General features: G+C 31.3%; 3 protein-coding genes across 3 annotated transcripts; 1 reads left to right on the forward strand and 2 right to left on the reverse strand.

Moving 5' to 3' along the window:
• Positions 1 to 1,613: 1,613 nt before the first annotated feature.
• Positions 1,614 to 2,290, reverse strand: l(3)87Df (lethal (3) 87Df). The gene is made up of 3 exons (XM_065503253.1): positions 2,175 to 2,290; positions 1,922 to 2,109; positions 1,614 to 1,859 (listed from the first exon to the last, which is right to left on the reverse strand). Exons 1-3 carry the CDS (start codon positions 2,193 to 2,195, stop codon positions 1,745 to 1,747), a joined length of 324 nt encoding a protein of 107 aa, XP_065359325.1. The 5' UTR covers positions 2,196 to 2,290; the 3' UTR covers positions 1,614 to 1,744.
• A 5,404-nt stretch (positions 2,291 to 7,694) lies between these two features.
• On the reverse strand, positions 7,695 to 9,931 carry LOC135963422 (heat shock protein 68-like). The gene has a single exon (XM_065515264.1). The coding sequence runs from the start codon at positions 9,881 to 9,883 to the stop codon at positions 7,970 to 7,972; it is 1,914 nt and encodes a 637-aa protein (XP_065371336.1). The 5' UTR covers positions 9,884 to 9,931; the 3' UTR covers positions 7,695 to 7,969.
• A 6,068-nt stretch (positions 9,932 to 15,999) lies between these two features.
• Positions 16,000 to 18,136, forward strand: LOC135963421 (heat shock protein 70). The gene has a single exon (XM_065515263.1). The coding sequence runs from the start codon at positions 16,047 to 16,049 to the stop codon at positions 17,958 to 17,960; it is 1,914 nt and encodes a 637-aa protein (XP_065371335.1). The 5' UTR covers positions 16,000 to 16,046; the 3' UTR covers positions 17,961 to 18,136.
• The last annotated feature ends 376 nt before the right edge of the window (positions 18,137 to 18,512 follow it).

The following is an 18,512-nucleotide window of genomic DNA, read 5'->3' on the forward strand; positions in this document are numbered from 1 at the left end:
GGACTTCAGGTGTTTTGTTACGCAGAATTAAGTTACATATTTTCAGAGCTTTGTTATCACTACAATATATCTTTGGTAGCTCTAATATATATCTGTCTCTTTTTATCACACTTGCTGAACATTATACCCGAATGAGCTTTTCAAAAAAACCGAAACCCACCTTACCAAAAAAAAACCGGTTATTAAAAACCGGGCCGATCACCCTAGAATGTATACATAACATTGTTGAAAATGGATCTGTAACAGATTACAGTCATGGTATCTTTTATGATATGAATTGGAATCATACCTTGCTCTGAAAGTTCTACGGAAGAGATATATAACTAAATTACCTTCTTATTCTTTTTTTATTTTTTCCAAAAATATTTTTAAATGCTGTCTTTCCGATTTTTGGATACCAATCAGGCCTGTCACAGAATTCCATTCCGATCGAAAGTGAAATTAATTCCGTAAAACAAAAATTTCTTTCGGAATGAAACCACATTCAGTTTTCAAAGTATAATTGATATTTCTTAGTAACTATTTGTTTTTCTTACATTTTTATTATAAAAACCCATTGTAGAATAAGCAAGGTACAATTATTAGAAAGTATGTTCTCAATTATACATTCCCTATAACGTCAAACAAAAGAAAATTAAAAAATATAGAAAGGAAATGCCAAAAAAAAATAATTGAATTAAAATTTTTATTACAAAAATTTACTAACAATTGAAGAAAAACTATATTTTTTTTAATAAGTGTTTATAATTTCAGTTAAAACGTAACAAATTTAAAAAATATCGCGGTAACAAATTAAAAAAAGTTAAGTGATTAAATACATAGTTTGACGTTTTAGGGGTGAACATTGGAAACTCTCTCTAATAATTGTACCTGGTAACTGATTGTACCATGATAAAAACCCAAGTTTTATATTAATATTGAAAACGCTGACAAATTAAAATCAGATATACAGAATTATTAAATATTTTTGGAGTTAATAAATTATTGAAGATCCTTAAACGAAATCGATCGGAATAAAAACTACGGAATGGAAACCATACCGAACAAAACGTGACAGGCTTGTATATTGAAAGATTTTTTAAAGTCGTTTTTATAAATGTCAACGATGAATGTCCAAATGAATTGTTCCACTTTTGTTCTTCGATATTAAAGAACAACACTTTTTTTGACGAAGTTTATTTGGGATTAGCTAGTTCTAAATAACAACTCTATAGAATTTCTTAAGAATCACAATCTTGTTCTTCGGGTTCTAGACGTAGTTGTGCTGTAACTAGTTCTGATGATCTTATTAAAGGATCCGAATTGGTACAGCTTATACTAGTCATTCGTTCTAGAACTATCGATTTTGAAACAAGTTATACACATCTACCTGGGTTAATAAAATTTATATTGAATTTATAAAGTTATTTGTTACTGTTTATTGCATAATATAGAAAATTAAGCTTTTACAAACTTCAATTGTAAAGAACTACATATATTCACTAATTCCACGCAGTACACAAAGTTTTGCTCTATATAATTGTGCAAAAAGATAAATCCCCTGAAAATTCACAATTTGTACAAAATATCAATGTTATTCGTAAGTTTCTATATATGTATGAATTGAAATAATATTATTCTAATTGTAACTTAAATTGTAATATTTTAATAATGTTTCGCCTTTACAATACACACACTTTACAACAAAATCGTTAAATAACAATTAAAACAGCCATTATTAAGTTTTTCTTTTAACAAATTATTACTACGCCGACTTAAGATCAAGTTGCTTTTCTATTTCTGTTCCTTCGTACATGGCTTGTTTGCGCATAGCCTGTTCTAATTGGGCATATTCAAAGCGATGCACCGACCATTGATACCTATAAAATACAAGAACATATTTTAACTTTATTTTAAATTTATAAAAACTGTATAAGCTTACCGGCACCAACTCCAATAGGCTATAGTACCACAAAAGAATGTACCAAAGCCAACATGTGTAGACATTGTTGTGCGAGATGTTCCCAGAAATGTTAGCAGACCAGTACCAACACCACCACTTATGCCATACAAGAAACTACTGCGAAAACAGGGTATTTGTGAAATATCACGGCCGAACAGTGTAAAGCCCTGCAAGATAAATGTTTTTTAATATTATTTTAAGTTTATTTCATAACAATAAACAATCTACAAACCTTTTTTGGTTCCTCCTCCATGGTGGTTACGTTAAAAAGCACAATGTAAAGAAAAAAAATTATTCTTTTTTCAGCTGATGTTTTTGTTGGGCCAGCTGTTTAATGTTTTGACATTTCTAAAATAAACAACAAAATTGAGTGCTGCCATATTTTTGTGCTATTTTTGTGACACATTTTTTTTTCATTTTTATAACGGTACTATAAAGATGTCACTTTTTTCCAAAGCATTTTGTGAGTTTGTTTATTAAAATTGTAAAATAAAGACAAAAATTTAAAATGGTTACGGTTAAAATGTTTTTAATTATTTAATGTTTTAATTGTGCATTTGGTTTATTAATAGTGTGTAGTAAAAAACTAAATGAATGTGTATTTTGAGACAATAAGAAAACGAAAGATAAATGGCCGCAAAATTAAAAGGTTGGTAAGAAATTTTTAATGACTTATTTATTAACTTCTATAAGTAAAATGTTTTATATAGATTTATAAAATATTGTATAATGTAATGGGCATAATAATTGATACTTTAATTAGAAGGATTTTAATGAAATTGATAGATTTGATAAAACACAAAAAAATTTGTTTCTTCCGCCCAAAAAATTACAACTTTAAAGAAAAGCTGTCTGCCAACATATTTATTTCTTGCGGAAGAAGAACAAGGGCAACTTTCAAGACTATGTTGGTCATCTTGTCATAAATTGGATTTACTATAAGCCATAGTTCAAGATTTTGTCGCAACAGGTGACAATTTCAAAAATATCTTATAATAATCGTGAACGTTAGAGTGTAAATTGTTTATTTGGAGTTCGGAAAAAGTAGTGGGATTATGCTAAAGGACAAATAAAAGCATTTTTTTTAGAATATCTACACCACACAGTTGGTACATATAAATATTACGATATAATTCAAGAAAGTTCCTGAGCCCGTCCAAGGCCGTCTAAACTCATGTTTGAATATTAACAAAAAAAAAAATTGTGAAATGACAAGCTGACCCTGTTCGCTGCACCCCAATTGAAATTAAAAAAAATTTGATTTAGTTTTTAAGGATAAGGATTCCTACGTTAAAAAGTATCATTAATGGCGGATTTTTGACTTGAAGATTTCAGATTAAATTTAATTACAAATATTGTTTTTGAATCGTTTATTATTTAATATATTTGCTAGTTAATGCGGCAAATTTTGGCAGGTTAATCTCAGCAATACATTCGAAAGTACAAACAGCAATTGAAGTCGAAGGGTAATTAATGTGTTTTAACGACTTTTTTCCTTCATTTATTGCACAGTCGTAGTTTATTTGCATTAAGTGCTACAGTCTGCACCTATTACTGCACAAAATGTTAGAAATAAAACATATCTATGAAACGTTTAATTAAAAATAATTTTTAAATATACAAATTAGCAAGCATTCTTTATGGTTTGAAGTAAAAGTCAGTTAGTATTCTGAATTGGAGGACTTAGATTTAAACTGTTAGGAAAAAATAATAAAAAGTCTAAACTACAAAATTTGAACCGTTGGTAAGGACTTCAATATGAAGATACATATGTATATTGATGAGGTACACACAAAATAAACTAAAATTAAAGCAAAAAGTGCTCAGAGTAGGTATATAATTGTTGGCCACTTTTATCTTGGTACGAAGATTAAAGTATGAGAATAACAGCTATGTATAGAAAATAGGGTTTTCCTAAAAAACGACAACATTCAAAACCGCGGTTTCGGTTATTTTCGGTTTTGGGCTTGTTTCTTAAATATGATATTATAGACACAAGAATTATTTGGTCTTCGGTTGAAAACTCGGTGATTTTCTGAATATATCTATAATTTTTCACTGTTAATGATCGAAATCTTGTGATATAACACATTTCCATAAAATTAGTCAGAACAAAATAATGTTTTTCGAATTTGTCTACATTTGTTGCATCCTTTTTATACATTTGCTGTTGTTGTAACAGTTCGACTGTGACCGATTGTTCTTTCCTGGGGAAAAAACTTTCGGTTTGTACAGCTGTCGCTGAGTTGGCAATCGGGTCGTTCCGGAACGGAGATCCAATTGTCATGGGAACGAGCCAATCTTGTAATGTAAAGCAATTATTTATTATATAAATTGTTAAATATAATACGTTATTCCTATTATAAAAGGACAAAATACTCTATTGGAAATGGTATATAAAGTATTAAAGTAAATTTGACTTTCTAAGAAGATACAATGGTTGACAAAACAATGGAAACATTTCCAAATATTTTATTAGTGGCCTAAAATCTGAAATAATTTTTTAAAAAATTTTAACATTTTTGTAGTATTTTATTTGTATACTTTTATTAACTTAATTTAACAAAAAAAAAAAGAACATAATTAATTAAATTCTAAAAAAGTGAAAACAAAATTAAAAGATTTCTTTATTACGGCATTGACAAAACAATGGAAACTTAGGTATTATTTTAACAAATATGGTCTAAACTTTGCAATAACTCAATATTTGGTTAGATATCCCTTATTTTTTATAACTGCTACACATCGACGATGCATTGAACCAATTAAAGAGTCAATGGTCTCCTTTGAAATATTTTGCCATTCCCTTATAACCGCCTCCGATAAATCTTCCTTCCTGGTGTAATTTTGGGTTCTTATTTTATGATCTACAATTTCCCATAGATTTTCTTTGGGATTGAGATCTGGCGATTGGGCAGGCCACTTCAAAACACGTACCTCGTTGGATTGTAACCACTCGGTTACAACCCTAGAGGTGTGTTTCGGGTCGTTGTCGTGTTGGAATCTCCAAACTCATTCCTCAGCGTATGAATACATAATATCGTTTAATGTGGTTCTGTACCCTATACCTGTCATGGTATCTTTTATAATATGAATTGGGCCCATACATTGCCCTGAAAAACAACCCCATACCATAATATTGCCACCACCAAACTTTACAGTCTTATTTGTGTACTTTGGATCTAATCTTTTTCCCGTTAGTCGTCTTACAAATGTTCTCCCATCACTGCCTCTTAAATTGTATTTGGATTCGTCGGAAAAGAGGACAGTATTCCATTTCTGTATCGACCAGTTTAAATGATCCCTGGCAAATTGTAGACGAGCAGAACGGTTCTTTTTAGAAATGAGTGGTTTTTTCACAGAACGATAGCAACCAAGACCAGCCTCATTTGCCCTGCGACTAAGTCCCCTTTTACAATGTAGAAATTGAAAGGCAGACAGACGAAGTTTGTTGGCATGGGGTTCAAGAGGTAGAGTGTGTATTACACAGGTTTAGGTTAGTTCAAAAGAGAATGAGAAAAATGTCTGCCTTTCAATTTCTGCATTGTAAAAGGGGACTTACTGTTCGGGTACTTATTTCTAATTTTAGGCTATTAACAACCTCTCGAGGAGTTATTTTTGGGAATTTTTTGAACTCTCTCGCTATTAAATTATCTTGTCTAGGAGTAGTCTTACGAGGTCTTCCACCTACATTTTGAGTTTTTACAGAACCGGTCTCACGAAATTTCTCTATAATTTTTGAAACTGCGGATTTATTTATTGAATATTTGTCACAGATCCTTTTTTGTTTTAAACCCGCTTTAAAATCTTTAATTATTTTATTTTTTAAGTCTTCACAAATCTTAACTTTAGCCATTTTCGTTAACTTTGAAAAACAGCAATTATGCGAAAAACTTAGAAAAATAAATTGTGAAAAATTACCAGAATTTAAAAATAAAATCGTTCTTTTAACTATTATTTTCGTTTTACACTTCTTTCTTGCAGAAGTTTAAAAGTTTCCAATGTTTTGTCAGTAGCGAAATAGTGAATATTTTTAATTTTGTTCCTTTTTTTCAGAATATAATTAATTATGTTGTTTGTTTGTCAGTTAATTTATATAAATTAATTTACATATATAATATAGTTTTACAAGTAAAATACTAAAAAATATAATTTTTATTTTAAAAAAAATATTTTAAATTTTGGGCTACATATGGAGTTTCCATTGTTTTGTCAACCACGTCACGGCCGAATATAACACTTTATTTATTTAAAAAAAAGTTTTTAAAATGAACATTTTTTCTACGAATTTTTTTTTTTTTAAAAATTAGTTTTTTTATTTAAAAAAAATCTTTTGGTGAAAAAAACAGGCTAAAAAATATTTTTCCCACGCATGGTGAAGGGTATACATATTATATAATTATAATTATAATTTTGTTTCATTATTTTGAACTTTTATGTATGTACTTTTTCAGCCTAACTTAAAGTCGATTTTAAACCCATAAAGTCGACTATTCCCTTAAACTTCGTACCATAAAACATATATGAAACAGAATTTAAAAAGATGTTTTATTATTTTGAAATAATCCCAAAAGGATTATTTGAAATTTTATGTACTTTTTCAGCCTAACCATAAACGACATTTTAAAGTTAATTTTTGTTAAAGTCGGTTTAAAAAAAACTTTTGTTTTCCGTACCAAAAAAAAACTATAAAAAATGCTTTCATTCAACATTCAAAAAGTTGAAAATATTTTTTAATGAAAGTAAATAATAAGTAAGTGTTCTATATTGGGCTGTGCTGATTTTATATAACCTTCACCAAAGTTTACTTTAAGATTAATATGCATTAAAAACTATATTTGGTAAAAAATAAATTTGGGTGAAATAAATTATTTCGTGGGAAACTGTTGTTGGAGGGAAAAACTTGTTGCTAAACAGAATGCTTGGAGGAAAAAAAATGTATTGAAAAAATCGAGGTAGTCGCTTATATATCAGCCATTTGTGGGCCGATTTTCTCGATTTTAAATAGTAACCTAAATTGGACTATAGCTTATATATAGATGTATCTATTAATCATATTTGTTGGCTTCCGAAAATTGATTTCAACAAACAGACGGATATGGCTATAAAGACTTCGCTGTCTATAACCATCCAGAATACATATACATATGTACTACGTTATGGGGTGCAAATCAAAAATAATAGAAAAAACTCAAACAAAAAAATTCTTGTTTGACAACTGAGTTATGTTTTTTTCAACTGAGTTAGGTTTTTTTTAACTGAGTTAGGTTTTTGACAACTGAGTTAGGTATATGACAGCAGAGATTCCAACTTATTTGCATTAATCTATGGTTAGGCTGTTTGTTTTTTACATTTGGTTTTAAATTTCTTTCATTATTTATATTTATTGAAAAATATTTTCAATTATTTGAATGTTTGAAAAAAGATTTGAAAGGGTTTTTCCCTCTCAGTAACGCTTCTATGTATATTTTATTCTATGCCAGGGAGGTTATTTTGTGGTGCGTTTCGAAAATCAATTGTTCGACTTTCAATGCTTAATATTTTGTATTTCGAAAATATTTTCTTTCAAATCGAATTACACAATGACCTCCAGACCAATTAATAACCTCCAAATAGAGCAGAAACTATGCTGGCAAAGATTTAAGTCTCCACTTTTATGTGTAAATTTGTGAGCATTTTTTGTGAGTTTCCGTTCTATGTATTTTACTAATTTTTCAAGTCCATCTTTTAAACGTTAAATAAAAAAGACATATTTTCTATCTTTGGTATATATCTATTATACATAGTTTTATTTTATTCAATAAATAAGTTTCAACTTAAAATTATGTTTAAACTAATAATAAAAATACATTAAGCTAGCCCAACTCAAGGAATTCGTTGTAAGTGTTGAGCGATACGTGCTAAGTTTACAGCCGAATTAGGAAAATCTGTTTCATTTAAGACCGTCTGATCTGATGAATTTCAGTAAATAGCAGCTAAGCTAATTATCAGGAATGTTGACTAGGGATTATATTGAGCTGAAATTTTTTAGTCCACTTCTTCAACGGTGGGTCCACCACATTTACCACCTCCACAACCACCAGCTTGTTGACCACAACCCGCTGCACCACTTGCCTGTTGATGTAGTCTGGTCATGATGGGCTGACATATTTTGGTCAACTCCTCCAATTTGTAATCGTATTCTTCTTTCTCGGCGGTCGTGTTATTGTCTAACCACTTGATTGTTTCTTCGCATTTCTCCATGACTCGATCTTTGTCGGACTTGGGTATTTTATCGCCAGCGTCTTGCGTTGATTGTTTCACATTGAAAACATAGGCTTCCAATTGATTGCGCGCTGCTATGCGTTGACGTTGTTTTTCATCTTCATCTGCATACTGTTCGGCTTCATTGACCATACGATCTATTTCGGCTTGCGACAGACGACCCTTGTCGTTTTTAATGACTATATTTTTGGCATTACCAGTGCTCATCTCCTTGGCCGTTACATTCAAAATACCATTGGCATCTAAATCGAATGTAACATCTATTTTGGGGACTCCACGAGGTGCTGGCGGTATGCCGGTTAAATTGAAGGTGCCCAGTAGATTGTTGTCTTTGGTCATGGCTCGTTCACCTTCAAAGACCTGTATTGTGACAGCTGGTTGATTGTCGGCATACGTGGTAAAGGTCTTTGATTGTTTGCAGGGGATGCGACTGTTGCGTTCAATTAGTTTGGTCATAACACCACCCGCGGTTTCAATGCCCAACGAAAGAGGTGCCACATCTACTAGCAAAACATCTTGAATGGCACTGCTCTTGTCACCGCTAAGAATAGCTGCTTGAATGGCTGCACCATAGGCCACAGCTTCATCGGGATTAATGGACAAGTTGAGAGCTTTGCCACAGAAGAATTGTTGTAGCAAATTCTGTACTTTAGGAATACGCGTTGAACCGCCTACTAGGACAATATCGTGGATTTGATTCTTATCCATCTTGGCATCATTTAACGCTTTCTCCACGGGCTGCAGGGTGCTACGGAACAAATCACCACACAATTCTTCGAAACGAGCACGACTTATTTTGGAGTAGAAATCTACGCCTTCGAACAGAGCATCTATCTCTATAGTAGCCTCTGTACTAGATGATAAAGTGCGTTTTGCACGTTCAGCTGCTGATCTTAAGCGACGCAATGCTCTAGGATTCGATCGCAAGTCCTTTTTATATTTACGTTGGAACTCTTCGGCGAAGTGACTGACTAAACGATTGTCAAAATCTTCACCACCCAAGTGAGTATCGCCAGCCGTAGCACGCACTTCAAACAACGAACCTTCATCGATTGTAAGAATGGAAACATCAAAAGTACCACCACCCAAATCAAAGATTAGAACATTGCGTTCACCCTTTAAGTTTTTGTCGAGACCGTATGCCAAAGCGGCTGCGGTCGGCTCGTTGATAATTCTCAAAACATTAAGACCAGCAATGGCTCCGGCATCTTTGGTGGCTTGTCTCTGTGAATCGTTAAAGTAGGCCGGCACTGTAATGACTGCATCACGCACTGTCGTACCCAGGAACGCTTCTGCTGTCTCCTTCATTTTTGTCAACACCATTGAACTGATCTCTTCTGGGGCGAATTTCTTTTGTTCACCCTTAAATTCCACCGAAATCTTTGGTTTACCACAATCATTGACCACTTTGAATGGCCAGTGTTTCATGTCATCCTGAATCTTTTGATCGTCGTATTTGCGGCCAATTAAACGTTTTGCATCGAACACTGTATTCTGGGGATTCATGGCAACTTGATTTTTGGCAGCATCACCAATGAGACGTTCCGAATCTGTGAAGCCAACATAACTGGGTGTTGTGCGGTTGCCTTGATCGTTGGCAATGATTTCCACTTTGCCATGTTGGAATACACCAACGCAGGAGTATGTTGTACCCAAATCAATTCCAATTGCTACCATTTTGTTTGTTATATTTTCTTTTTAATGCACTAAATTAATTATTTATTTGAATACTTTGTTGATTTATTGTTGCTTTTAAATGACGTTAGTTAAAATTTGAAAATTCACTTTAATATTATTCGCTTTGAAATTAACTTTTCACTTTGATTTCTTGTGTTAAACTGTAAAAAGTGAGCTACTGCACTGGCCTTTTATACTTGCTGGCTCTTTGTCTTCAACAAAAGAGAAAATTCGAGAATTTATACAGAAATTTCATGAAAATTGTAGATACATTTGTATGTTTCCATAAGTATCTACAATACTTATGAATTTTGAGAAAATTACTCACAGATACAAACAAGAGTTTTGCATGTATGCGTTTGTGGTTTCGTGCTTTGAGTAAGAGAGTTAAATGTGTCAATGTGTGCATGTTGAAATATTTGTTTTTCTCTTAGGCTCACTCTTATAATCTGTTTAAAATTCCTGACCTACCTTGCGCAAACCAAAGATAAGAAAACGTGAAATAATATTTAATGCATTAAATATAACACATTGGAAAATCTTACGTGTTCTTTAAAATAAGAATATTCGAACATTCATTAATATATCTTGACCTTCAATTAACCCTAGCTCTGGTACTATTTACTTTTGTAAACATCTGAATTTTAAAATAGCTATCATTTATATACATTATCAGCCCAATTATGAATAAAAAATTCCGCGGGAGTTTGTTCCCCGGGAGTTTTTTCCCATTGAATTTGAATAGGAAAAATCAGAAAATTCCGGGGGAATTTTTATTCATAATTGGGCTGTATATGTATTATATTAATTTATATTATCTGATGGTTTGGACTTGATACTTTAATATTCGCTATTAATAACATTAGGGAACATTCGAGAATATTTGTGATAGCAAACCTTTCTGAAGAACAAATTCAGACAGCTGGGCAAAATGTTTGGAAAAATTCTTTTAAGGTTCTTACTAGCAGAATTATCAAATAAATAGATTTTAACATGTTCGAATTAATCGAATTGTTTCTTTCAATAGTATTGACCATAGAGAATAGACATAGAGCGGAAAATCTCCTGTCAAAGACCCAACTCAGTTGTCAGAAACATAAGTGGTGAGAATGTATTAGTAGAAAAACCATGTGAAAACAAAAACAACACTCGTATGTGTGATTATTTTGAGTAATTTCTTTGTTTGTGTTTTTTCTAGTTTCCGCTCTATGTTTCTCTATGATATTAACCATAGTAAAATAAATAAATATAGAGCGGAAACTAGAAAAAAAATCAAACATAAAAATTACTCAAAATAATAACATTTACGAGTGTGGTTTTTGTTTTCAAATAGTTTTTCTTACTAATACATTCTCACCACATTGGTTTTAGATAACTGAGTTAGGTTTTTGTCAGAAAAGTTTCCGATCTATTTGTATTTAATTATGGTTTCAACATTTCGAATAAAATATTATTTTGGTAGAGGTTTGGTTTTAATTTCTTTGAATAATTTTATTCATAATTCGAAAGCACATTATGTATACGAATTATTCTTTAAATAAAAGTCTAAAAAACATAACTCGACTTCGGCTAATTTTATTCTTACAAATCATGTTTTAATTTTTTTGTAAGATAGGTATTCAAAATATCTATAACAAAAATAGTTGCTTGAATTGTAAATGTCTCGTTATGAAATATTTTGGTGACTTGATATTTTGATTTCACGTGTCGGATACCGAATAATTTATTTGTATTTCTACCCTACACCACCATAATGGTATTGGTATACCTAAAAGTATTCTCACAATCACTTTCTTAGTCCTTTTAACGATGTCTGTACATCTGGCAAGCTTTCCATGTCAACCTTGTGCATAACTTAGAAGATATTTCGATAATGTTTAGCACATACTTCTTTTTCGGCCCAAGGACGAATCCTATTGATGAAGCTGGTTCATTAGTACACCTAGCCCCCAGACAATAGATTTTTTCTGTCATAAATCTCAGATTTAATTTGGTATCCAACCAAATTTCTTCACAAATAAATTTTATATAAAACGAAATCACATTTAAACATTTTGCGGATCAATCCATAATTGACATTGCTCTCATATAAGGCTCACTTCCGAAAATCAACATCTTAAATATGTTGGTTGGTAAATTGGTATCCACATAAAATTCAACATAACGAAGTTTCATATAGAAATTAATCACCTGATCTAATTTGATGGCGATAAGGTCCCCTTCCGAAAATAACTCAAATTATTGAAATTTTAATAGCAAAATGATTTGCCCATATACTCAGTGTAGTCCATTATATGGTCGGACTTGATTGACTATACTTTCTTACTTGTTATACAATTCACAATGAGTGGCAAGTTTGTGATTTCCATATTTTTCATTTGCGACCCCATAAACTATGTATGTATGTTCTGGATCATTACAGATAGCGGGGTCCGTATGTTGAAATAAACATTCTGAAGCCACCAAATAACTTACATACATACATGATTGAAACCTCTATAGTCCAACTTATATTGCTATTTAAAATAGCAAAAATCCAAAATTTGTTCCTACAAAAATATTTCAATACTAAAGGCCTTATTCATAAATATGTAGCTTTAAAATTGATCAAATTCAAATCAAATTTTGTATGGAAATTTTGTTTTATAAACCTTTGATAAATTTAAAAATTGTTTATGAATATGGGGGTAAAAATATAAATATGATTAATTTAAATAGATTTTTCAAGATACATAGGTATGTATATATTAAACATTTTCAAATCCATACCAATTAAATAATATTTGTTCGTCAATAAAAGAGAAAAAAATCTAAAAATATTTCTTTATTAAATCATAAAATTAGTATGTATGTCTATTCTATTTGTATCTTAAACTAAAAATATATTTTGTTTGTTTCATATTTCTTTCTATACACATTTATACTATATGCAAAAGCTGCGTACAGTTTATTCACGTGTTTAAATTTAAAAAAAAAATATAAACAAACAATGAAAACGTGCTGAAAGTTCCAGAATTTTAAATACAAATTATTCCAAGTACTATTGCTTGTACATATTTCGCCATTCATAATAATATTTCAGCAATGTACATAATATATAAACTTAAGTACGTAGATACATATCGTCACCTAAAATGCAAAATAACGTAACATCTCTTTTCATAAGTTTATAGGAGAAGCAAAATATTATATAAAATGAAAACTACTTGAGATATTGAAACAAAATTTTCAATTATGAATTACAATGACACTAGAAATATATTTTATAAAAAAACAAATTTTTTCAAAGCACACTTTAAGATGTGGCTTACGATTTTTTGAATTGTTGTTTTCTGAAACAAAAAAACATATCATCAATATATTTTTTTATGAAAAAATAAAAACTTAAATAAAAATATTTTTTATTTTAAATAAAACCAGTTTATATACATATACATATTTAATTAGTTACAACTACTTTTTTAAACTAAACTTAAATTTTTATAAAGACTGCAAAAAATATTCAATTGCAACAACTTTATTAAAAAACAAGTGTGAGAGCTATATTCGGCTGTGCCGAATCTTATATACCCTTCACCAAATTATACTTCAAAATACAAATTTAAAATATTTTTAGGTAAACAAATTTTATTTTTTTTTTCCAAAGTTGTTTTTTTAATTTTTTCGAAACAAAAATTTCGAATTGTTATTTTAAATTTTTTTTTTATATTTGAAAAATATAATTTTATGGTGAAAAAAAAATTGGGTTAAAAACTATTTTTTTTCCGATTTTGACCCATTGTAGGTCCAACTTATTATGGTCTTATATACGTCGTTGCAAAGGTCTTTGAAATGTCTATCATTAAATATCCATATTGTCTATATTAATGACTTAGTAATCCAGATATAGGTCAAAAATCGAGGTTGTCCTGGATTTTTCTTCATATCTCAGCCATTTCTGGACCGATTTTCTGGACTGATTTTAAATAGGAAACTTCTCGAAAGCATGTCTGACAGAATTATTGAAATTCGGATCCCAAAGATATCTGGGGACTTCAGAAAATTGATTTCAACAGACAGACAGACGGACATGGATTAATCGACTCCGCTATCTATAAGGATCCAGAATATATATACTTTATAGCAGTCATGCCCAACCCCTATACTCTTGGTACTCTTTTGTTTTTGTAATTGCTCTTAGCTATAGGCTGTGTGTTTTGTATACTCACTAGAGCACTCAGCACTAGCAATACAAAATACACAAACAACTTTGTCTTATTATTTTTTTTGTCGTTCTTCACTGAATACACGCATGTTGAAAGCAACAACACTTTCGTATGCTTTGCTGGTAAACATTGACGACTGCGATCATCCATGTAGATTTTGTTTTTGTTTATCGTATGATATTTTAAAAATGTGTGTGGTGAAAGTGAGTTTTTTTTTCTTTTTTCTTTGTATGAATTGGTTTTAGCAACAACAAATATTGAATAAAAAGTAGATTTTCTTTAAATGTATTGGTGTTTACTCTTCCATAAGGAACTTGTGGGCACCCCTGCTTTATAGGGTCGGAAAATTATATTGTGGAAATTACAAACGGAATGACAAACTTATATATACCCTTCTCACGAAGGTGAAGGGTATACAAATTAGGATACATACTACCTAAACACGATTTATAAATTAATTACTCAAAGCGTATACGTTATTTTGGTTAAAAAAATCATGTACTTGATGATAATTTAGTTTCAATATTGGTTATAACTTGGTTATTTTTTAAAATTTAAGTTTAAAATTTTGTACACATATGTAATATGATGTAGTGATTCGTAAACAACAGGGAAACCGGAGTTATGCTCTAAAAAAACGTTTTAAGCGCTTTAAATATGCAGTAAAAATTTTAAAATATGCTCTTAAAAACAAACTTTTACATAATTTTTAACCAAAAAATATACTTTTATTTAAAAAAATCAATACAATTCATTTCTAAAAAGGTAAAGTAACAAAAAATAAACAAAAATAACATGAACTAAAACAAGTATAACAAAAAATAAATACAACATAAAAACAATCGGAACTTAAGTTATGAAAAGTCCTCGTGAGGTGTTTTTTGATGATATTTTATATAAATTAAGGTAATTATTGCAATTACAAAATGTTGACTTAAATTTTCAAATAAAAATCGTTGTCTATTGATCTGAAAACATTTTTATACATAGAAAATGTTCTTTCGACAAATGTTATAGGAGCAAATTTAAAAGATAATATTTCTTTAACACTTAGAACGGTTGAGTTTGAATTAGAACTAAAATTTGATATTTAGATGGCGCTATTATTAAATAAAATAGTGCTTATTTTATATTAAAAAAATATATTTTTCAATTTTGAATTTTAAACAAAGGAAGTAAAAACCTGTAACACAACAGCGAAAAATAAGTAAGACAAAATTAGTTTTTGATAAAGTCAAAATATGCTATTAAACAGTAAAATATGCTATAAAACGCAAAAATATGACATAAATATGCTCCTAGACTCACCAGAAAAAACATGCATTTGCATATTCCCTGGTAATCAATAATAAAATCAATTTCGAATTTTTTGATGATACGTTGTTTTGCATTTTAGGTGACGATATGTACGTACATATGTATTTAGTACAGAGACAAAGCAATTTTTCTCACAATAATATGTGCTCACACTTTGTGAAAAAATAACCAAAATTATTTACGTACCGCTCTCTGATAAGATAAATAATACAAATGAAAACAAAAATACAAATGTTAACTCAGCCAACCACTTTTAAACATAAACAACACATACCCTCTCTTAAAATTCCAAACAATTAAACTCTCTTAAATAAACAAAAACATTCATGGTGTTTCTAGAAAATTCAACCATATTCCCGTAAAAGTATCTCGAAAATACGAATGAATGTGTGATTTGTATAAATACCGCAAAACAAACTCTCTTCGGCATTAGTACAAAACAAGCAAGCAACGTGAAAACATTAAAGAGATCAACTAAACAAGCGAATAAAACTAAACAGCTACAAAAATTGTTCAGCAAGAAATTAAAGTAAAAGGAAAACACTACAACAAATAAAAAATTCAATAATTTAATATAAAGTGAAAATAGTTCAATAAATTCTGTACATTTTAACTGAATAAGAATAACACAAGTGGTCACAATGGTAGCAATTGGTATTGATTTGGGTACAACATACTCCTGTGTTGGTGTCTTCCAACATGGTAAAGTAGAGATCATTGCCAACGATCAAGGCAACCGCACAACACCCAGTTATGTTGCCTTCACAGACACTGAACGTCTCATTGGTGATGCGGCCAAAAATCAGGTTGCCATGAACCCCAGAAACACAGTATTTGATGCAAAACGTCTTATTGGTCGCAAATACGATGATCCCAAGATAATGGAAGATATTAAGCACTGGCCATTCAAAGTGGTCAGTGATGGTGGCAAACCTAAAATCGGTGTAGAATTCAAAGGTGAACAAAAGAAATTCGCACCAGAAGAGATCAGTTCAATGGTATTGACTAAGATGAAAGAGACTGCCGAATCCTATTTGGGCCAGACGGTAACAGATGCAGTTATCACAGTTCCCGCCTACTTCAATGATTCTCAACGTCAGGCTACCAAAGATGCTGGTCGTATTGCTGGCTTAAATGTAATGAGAATTATCAATGAACCCACAGCGGCTGCTCTAGCATATGGTCTCGATAAGAACTTGAAAGGTGAACGAAATGTACTCATCTTTGACTTGGGCGGTGGCACATTCGATGTCTCCATCTTGACCATCGATGAAGGCTCTTTATTTGAAGTGAGAGCAACTGCTGGTGATACTCACTTGGGTGGTGAAGATTTTGACAACAGACTCGTCTCACATCTGGCCGATGAATTCAAACGCAAGTACAAGAAAGATTTACGCTCTAATCCCAGAGCATTGAGACGCCTAAGAACTGCTGCTGAACGTGCCAAACGTACACTGTCATCCAGCACAGAGGCCTCCATTGAAATCGATGCGCTGTTTGAAGGTCAAGACTACTATACCAAAATCAGCCGTGCCCGATTTGAGGAATTGTGTGCCGATTTATTCCGTCAAACATTGGAACCAGTTGAGAAGGCTCTTAATGATGCTAAAATGGACAAGAACCAAATACACGATATTGTCCTGGTGGGTGGTTCTACTCGCATCCCTAAAGTACAAAATCTACTACAACAATTCTTCTGCGGCAAGAGTCTTAACTTGTCCATTAATCCTGATGAAGCAGTGGCCTACGGAGCAGCTGTTCAAGCAGCCATACTTAGCGGAGACAAGAGCAGCGCCATCCAAGATGTCCTATTGGTAGATGTGGCTCCACTATCACTTGGTATAGAGACAGCCGGCGGTGTAATGACAAAGATCATCGAGCGCAACAGCCGCATTCCATGCAAACAAACACAAACCTTTTCCACTTATTCAGATAATCAACCTGGTGTTTCCATTCAAGTGTTTGAAGGTGAACGTGTCATGACAAGAGACAACAACAAATTGGGCACGTTTGATCTATCCGGAATTCCACCTGCTCCTCGGGGTGTGCCACAAATTGAAGTCACCTTCGACTTGGATGCCAATGGCATTCTAAATGTCTCTGCAAAGGAAATGAGTTCGGGTAATATCAAGAACATCACTATCAAAAACGATAAGGGTCGTCTGTCTCAAGCTGAAATCGATCGTATGGTCAATGAGGCTGAGAAATTCGCTGATGAAGATGAGAAGCAGAGAAATAAGATTAGTGCTCGCAACAACTTGGAAAGTTATGTGTTTGGGGTAAAACAAGCATTGGATCAAGCTGGCGATAAGATTCCAGCACAGGAAAAAAGTGAAGCAGTTAGAGCATGCGAAGAAACAATCAAGTGGCTGGATGCCAATACATTGGCTGAAAAAGAAGAATACGACGAGAAGATGAACTCACTCACAAAATTATGCACACCAATAATGACTAAACTACACAATGGTGGAGGTGCTGGAGCTTCTTCATGTGGTCAACAGGCAGGTGGATTTGGAGCGGGCAGAAGTGGTCCTACTGTAGAAGAAGTTGATTAAATCTCAGTATTATTCCTATTTAGAAACATTTTATCATAAATACTCATAGAAATCATTTATAATTTAAATTCATTTAGAATAAGTGATTATTTAGTTTTGTAAATTTATATTTTTAATAAGATCTCAAATAAAGAGAAATTTGTTTTATGTTAAAACAAACAATATGTAAACATAAATTTTGTTTTGCTTTATTAGTTACTCAACATTTTCAGATTTTGATTTTCTACATTAACACTTAAAACACTTAAAAAGTGCAATAAAGGGACACTTTTTTCTTTCATTCTGTAGTTCTTCTAAACTAATCACATTAAAATATTTGGCACATAGTTATATCCCAAAAGATATTAAGAATATGCGAAATAATTAGCTAAATTTCTAAATAAATATGCTAAAATACTCTAAATAAGAAGTGTGAATTTAAAACTTAAAATGTCTTACCTAATTTCTTTTAACTTTTAGCGCAGTACTGTGTTCTATTTCACGAGAAAATATATGTCAAAATCCATCTAAAAAAGTTTACAATGAAATTTCTGTAAATTTCAATAGATATTT

The sequence above is a fragment of the Calliphora vicina genome, chromosome 1, assembly GCF_958450345.1.
Source record: "Calliphora vicina chromosome 1, idCalVici1.1, whole genome shotgun sequence".
Lineage (NCBI taxonomy): Eukaryota > Metazoa > Arthropoda > Insecta > Diptera > Calliphoridae > Calliphora > Calliphora vicina.